General features: G+C 33.4%; 2 protein-coding genes across 2 annotated transcripts in view; both read right to left on the bottom strand.

The window, feature by feature from the left end:
* On the bottom strand, positions 1833-3584 carry LOC107615876. Its single transcript, XM_016317897.2, has one exon. The coding sequence runs from the start codon at positions 2822-2824 to the stop codon at positions 1844-1846; it is 981 nt and encodes a 326-aa protein (XP_016173383.1). The 5' UTR covers positions 2825-3584; the 3' UTR covers positions 1833-1843.
* Positions 5781-6903, bottom strand: part of LOC107626525 (ycf3-interacting protein 1, chloroplastic) — a gene marked incomplete at its 5' end in the record, with an annotated part of 3800 nt that continues 2677 nt past the window's right edge. Inside the window, 2 exon segments of the mRNA XM_016329459.2 lie at positions 5781-6038; positions 6715-6879. Of these exon segments, the coding sequence (XP_016184945.1) occupies positions 5949-6038; positions 6715-6879 (255 nt within the window).

The raw sequence follows: 6903 nt of genomic DNA on the forward strand, positions 1-6903 counted from the left end.
TTATTATTATTATTATTTTCTCCAAAAAATAAATAATGATATATGTATATATATCATGAATATTTTCAAGCTTGATTATTTGAGAGCTCATCACTAAAATGTTAAAGCACATTTTAATTGGAAGTAATTTGACTATACACTTGTATTAAATCAACTATCATCACTCAACAATTATGGAGATGGTATTCTATTTTAATCTGATTTATAATTATTTTTTTAATTATTGTACAAATTATCTAAGCGACACAGTATATATAAACAAGAAAAGGTTCATAAAAAATAAACAAGAAAAAACAAAATTTAAATTATATAGGGAACTGTAATAATTAATTAATGAGTCCACAGAGATAAAAGAATAATTTGATATAGTGATGAACACAAATTTTCCCTGTGGTGGAAAGAATTACCCAAAATAAGAAACAGTGAAAAGAAAGGAATCCCATCAGTTTTTGACCAATGTGTAGTTAATACTTAATACCCACATATTTTATTTAAAAAATAAATAAAATCGATGATAAAAAGGAAAATAGATTATATGTTACTTAAAATAATTCTTCTAGTCACAGACCTTTTATCGCTGTTTATGGGTATGTATAGCAGTAATGCTAGGGTTAGCACATTTTATGATTTATAACCATTAATTAGTTATTATTAATATTTTTAATGGTATAAGATTATATTTAATAATGTGAAATTATACATTCTTTTTCTACTGATTAAATATTGGCTAAATTTTAATAAAAGAGCTGGGTTGTGAATTGATAATATGAAGTATGAGTAATAAGATTCATCTTTGTTGCAATGTAATAGTGACCTGTGGGATGTCAATAATGTATATTTGGCTTTTCAAGAAGTATCCATCTTTGGCTTTGGCCACTTTCTCCTTATCATTTTCATCATTCCGAGAAATCAATTCAGTATGATATGATCTTCCAAAGTTATCAACCTCAACACCTAGAAGTGAACCCTGTTAGCCACATCATATTTAACTTGAGAACTCATGAAGGGGAAATTTCTCTAAAATATTTTCATTATGCAATTCATGCAATATAAGATGCATTCAATTAAAACTTATGGAACAGGAAACATAATGCACTCCATAATATCCCGTGTCCACAATCATGAATCAGGATCATAGATCGATAAAATTTAATACAAATACAACATGACTGATTGAGACAGATATAGAATTTATTATATATAGTCCAATACCATATCAGCGATGGTGTGACACAACAGAAAACAACTTGCAATATATTGTTAGGATTAAAGAATGGACATAAGCTATGAAAGATCCTATAGTAGAACAGTTGTTTAAACTGGTACTTTAATTTAATTATAAGAAATATTAATGGCGTTCTTAAATGCAGATACTCATTATTCAAGGTATTTGAAAGAAGAATCGAGCATGGAAAAAAAATCTGATACTTAAACCGCTAATAATTTGACTTTTGAGAATATGGCCATGCATTTAGGTGGTGCCAAATTTTAACTGAGTAGAATCAGTTGGTCATGCCAAGAATAGTATCTCTTCTTGGCACACCAATTAGAAGAATGTTTTAGACCTTTTGTTCTAATACATGCATAACAAAGATTTTAAAAATTTAAAATTTTGTACTTTTTCTATAAAAACTTTGAATATTTTTGGAATTCTTAAAAGAAAATAGTACAATGATTGATAATAAGTGGTTGTCTTGCATGAAGATGAATACTTGGAAATGTTTCAGAAATAAATTAAAAGGAACTATTATTTCCCAAAACAAATACATTTAAGAAAAAATAATTATTAATGAATAAATATAGTAGTCCTTAACTTCACATTATTATGCAAAAGAAAAGATCATCATACATTTTGTGCTTCTAAGAAAGCATTAAAATCCTCTCTGGCTTTTCTTAAACGAGGACTAATGTAGGATTCTTGAGAGTCAAGGCTTGTTTTAGAGGATCCATTATTGAGAACCCTATCATGGTCCTTCTCAAAGACAAAAGCTGATGAAATTGGTGCATCTACATCATTGGCATTCCATTTGATCAATTCCATTGGTAGGTCAAAGTAGGTACTAGTACTCTTAGAATCCCTTCCTTCAATCTCTTGAAATAGAGCTGAAGAAGCCCAAGAACCACATTCAAACTTCTCCAAAGAGACTCTTCTAGATACTAATGCACCTTCCATTTCTTGCCCTTTCTTTCTTTCCTTAAGTTGCTTTGATTTTCCAAAACTCAGCAAGTGCAAGCAAAGAGCATTGCATTTGAATCCCTCTTCAGGTTCCAACGAACCGTCGCCACTGGAAAGATTTCTATCAAGAGGTTTTTCTCTGGAGAAATTACCACAAGACTGGTTAGAAACGATTATACCAGTACTAATGGATTGGATCTCGTTAAGAGGAGACCTGTTAGCATGTTTGGCAATAGACGATTTGAGCAACCAAAGATCAAGTTCATCCGACGGCTCATAATCCCATCGTTCACCACACGACTTGCTTCTTCTTAAGTTGATCTCTGGTTGCAGATGATGATCCTTGAGTGTCAAGTTACTAGCTTGACGTCGTGATTCCCAAATCCCAACTTTTGTATTCTTCTTGAACATAGCCGAGGTTAACCCTGGCGATGAGTTAGCCGAATTTGGAAGACTGTGTCTCAAGAATTTTGGTTTTAGAGGTCGTAGTGGTAGAAATGCCATAGTTGTGCTAAAAATTGGAAGAGAAATATCAAAGAATCCATGATTGAAAGAAGAATCTTCAACTGTCATTGGATCTACCACAGTATGCTTTTCTTTTTGTGAGCTCTTCTTGACTAGGATTTTGGGGCTGTCCATTATTGTCATAGGGACATCACCTTCAGCTTTCTTTGCAATTTTGTGTTCATATTTCTTGGTTTATTTATATGTCCATCCACATCTTGATCGTGCTGACCATGTTCTATCTCTAATATAAATTAATTGATTCTGAAATGATGATGATGATGATAATAATGACATGTTGGCCAATTACTCCTTAATACCATATGTTTTTTTGTATAATGATTGTATGCACGACATTATGAAACAAGTTTCAACATTAACCTATAATATCACCTGCCAAATTTCAAACGTGCTAGCACTAACAATGCCATACGTGTCCTATAAAATGTCTAACAAGTTGTCATAGAAGTACCTATGCTTTATTTATGAATTTATGAAATAATTTTACATGGATATTCAATGTATATTATTATATCATTAGCAACGACAACAACAAAGTCTTGTCTCACTAGGTGGGGTTGACTACGTGGATCAAACGACGTCATTGAGTTCTATCATGTATCATGTTTACAGAGCTACCGTTTACAACATATAGATCTCGTTTGACCACCTCATGGATGGTATTCCTAAGATTTCTTCTGTCTTTCACCCCTTATCCATTTTCTATCTCATTCACCCTCCTGACTGGTGCTCTGTCAATCTTTTTTTCACATGTCCAAATCACCTAAAATGTGATTCTACTATCTTTTTCACAATAGGTGTTACTCCAACTCTCTCTCTTATATCTCTATTCCTTATTCTATCCAATCACGTATGACCACTCATCCATCTCAATATCTTCATCTCTCCCATACTTAACTTATGTTCGTGCTCACCTTTGGCAGTCCAACACTCTGTACCATAAAATATAGCCGGTCTGATAGAAGTGCGATAGAATTTACCTTTATATTTTAAAGGCACTTTTTTGTTACATATAAAACTAGACGTACTCCGTCATTTTGACCAACTTGCTTGGATCCTATCATTTATATCATATTCAATCTCTCCATTATCCTGTATGATGCATCATACAGTTAAGATACTTAAAACTTTTAACTTTTCGTAGAATATTTTCTTCAATCTTTACCTTTGTATTAAGGTTTTTCCTTTGGCGGCCAAACTTACATTCCATATATTCCATCTTTCTATGGCTTATGCGCAGACCATATATCTCTAGAGCTTCTCTCCATAAATCCAACTTCTTATTTAGGTCTTTCCTTGACTCTCTCATAAGGACAATATCATCAGCAAAAAGCATGTACCATGACACAGGCTCTTGGATATCCTCTGTGAGTGCTTCTAAGACTAATGTGAAAAGGTATGGACGTAAGGATGATCTCTGTTATAATCCTATACCAATAAAAAATTCCTCTGTCACACCACCTTGAGTCTTCACACTAGTTGTAGCCTCATCATATATATCTTTAATTGCACGAATATATGCGATTCTTACTCTCTTCCTTTCCAAAACCTTCTATAAGACTTCCCTTAACACCCTATCGTATACTTTTTTCCAAATCAATAAACACTATATATAGATCCCTTTTATTACTACGATACCTCTCCATCATCCTTCTTAACATGTATATAGCTTCAGTGGTGGATTTGCCTGGCATAAAACTAAATTAGTTTTCTGTTACTTATGTCTCTTGTCTTAGCCTCCATTCTATCACATTTTTTCATAACTTCATGGTATGACTCATGAGCTTGATCCTTCTATAGTTTTCATAACTCTGTATATCTCCCTTATTCTTGTAGATAGTTATCAAGGTGCTCTGTCTCCACTCATCTGACATCTTCTTTGACCTTAAAATCTGATTAAAAAACTTGGTTAACTAATTGATATCTTTCTCTCCAAGACCCTTCCAAACTTCAATCGGAATATTATCGGGTCCTATTGTCTATCATTTTTCATCTGTTTTAGAGCCTCTTTTACCTCAAAGTCTCGAATCTTTCAATAGTAGTTGAAGTTTTGATATTCTTTCCTCGTGCATAACCGACCAAGGCTCAGAAGAGTCTTCTGTCATTCATTAAATAACTCGTAAAAGTAGCTCTTCCATCTTTCATTGATCTTCTCATCTTGAACTAAAACCTCTCCGTCTTTATCCTTTATGCACTTAACTTGATCAAAGTCTCTCATTCTTCTTTCACGGCTCTTTGTGATTCTATATATACCTTTTTCTCCTTCCTTCGTGTCTAAAGACTGGTAGAAACCCTCATATGCTCTTGTTCTTGCTTTAGTTACAGTCACTTTTATCTTTCTTAGCCCCCTTATATTTTTTCCAATTATCTGCATTATGGTATAAAGACCACTCTTTAAAGTACTCCCTTTTTGCCTTTATCTTTTCTAGTACACTCATATTCCACCACCAGGATTTCTTGTCTCTTGGACCTATCTCTCTAGATTCACCAAAACTTTCTTTTATTGTTCTTCTAATAATTTCTGCCATCTCCCTCCACATCTCCTCCGTGCTTCCATTCCTTTCTCACTTTGTCCCTTAAAAAGCTTCTTTGTTCTTCATCTTTCATCCGCCACCACCTTGTTCTTGTGTTCTACGTATGATGTCTTTTCCTCAATTTTTGTTCAACGCGAAAATCCATGACGAGCATCTTATATTGTGTTGTTAAACTCTCTTCCGGAATAATTTTACAATTAATGCAAAATTTTCGGTCGACTCTCTTCAACAAGAAGAAGTCGATTTGAGTGCTTGTCATGCCACTCTTATAGGTTATAAGATATTCGTATTATTACATCATTAAAAATAATTAATTTTCAAATCCACTATTTAAAAGGTCATCTAAATGCATGAATTTTATAGATATACATTCACGTAAGTTTTAATTCTTATCAACTTTCCCTAAGGGAATCAACTCCTAGAATAAACTATCAGATGCAACAAACATTGTTTCTTCTTTCACAGGCAGCTTTCCTCAAAAACATTAGATTTAGTAACACTAGTTTCACCAAGATAAATAAACACTACAATGTTTAATTAGATGATGTAAAGTGAAAATTTTGCAATATATATTATATTACCTCATTATAACATGTGGTGTAACATTGTACAAGGAATTTGAATGTAAGTTCCTGTTCAGGAGTGGGGATTTTGGACCCGAGGCCGGGTTCAGGTCTCTTGGGCCAGTAATGATACCGGTACCGGAACAGTTCCTACTGGAGGGAATTGTAAAACAAAATCAAAACTACCGAGATACCGATAATTACAGGGAAAGCCGTGACCAAGTATAGTGCTCCATAGCCCTGCAGGCCAAAGAACTTCCTCAGTGGAAAACCTTCAATGAATCACCAAACAAAAGTAAAATAAAAGATGGTAGAAAAAAATATCAGATGTCACAAAGTTGACGGTCTAATACAACTCTCCTCCTTTATCAGGACTTCAGATAGATAAAAAATGTTATTGTAGACTTCAAAATATGGTGAATCCTATCCTACACGTGGCAATGTATCAATCGATGATGATACAAATATATGAAGTTATAACTTATGTTTTGAGTAGTTGATATGCTGCCATGTATAGGATTCACCATAAACATGAGTCTATATAACATTAATCCTCGAGATAAGCCATGCAAGATTTTTCCAACAAAGCACATAAATTAAATTAAAAAAGAAAAGTTAATGAATTTAAATGATAATTGTGAGAACTCCATACTATTCTTCAACAAACTTTTGTACATAGTTCTGAATATCATGAATTCTATGACTAAAATGAAATGGAGCCAAATTCATTATCATTATGAACATCAAGTTAGATTATTAGTTCAATTTAATTTTCCGAAAGACTGTATCTTGGATCATACATTACAACATCATAGTTTTTCAAATTCAAATAGGAACAGTCATGGTGGCTAACCAAACAAAATAAGCAGGAAACAAGAGCATTAAAAATTATCTCCGAGGCAGGTTAGGAACTGACCACTGCTGGCGGCACTTCTGTATCGTCGTCATCATCCACCTCCTCAATTTCAGCTGCTGAATCCCAATCAACGTTCAACTTCTTTGCAGCCACTTTTGGATCTATTCCTGTGTCAGTTGCTTTTGCATAGAGCGATTTGCTAGGCTTTTTCTTTGGTGCTTCAGTCTGTCAACATTCCATAGTTAGAAG

The sequence above is a fragment of the Arachis ipaensis genome, chromosome B01 (genome assembly GCF_000816755.2).
Source record: "Arachis ipaensis cultivar K30076 chromosome B01, Araip1.1, whole genome shotgun sequence".
In the NCBI taxonomy this organism is placed as follows: Eukaryota; Viridiplantae; Streptophyta; class Magnoliopsida; order Fabales; family Fabaceae; genus Arachis; species Arachis ipaensis.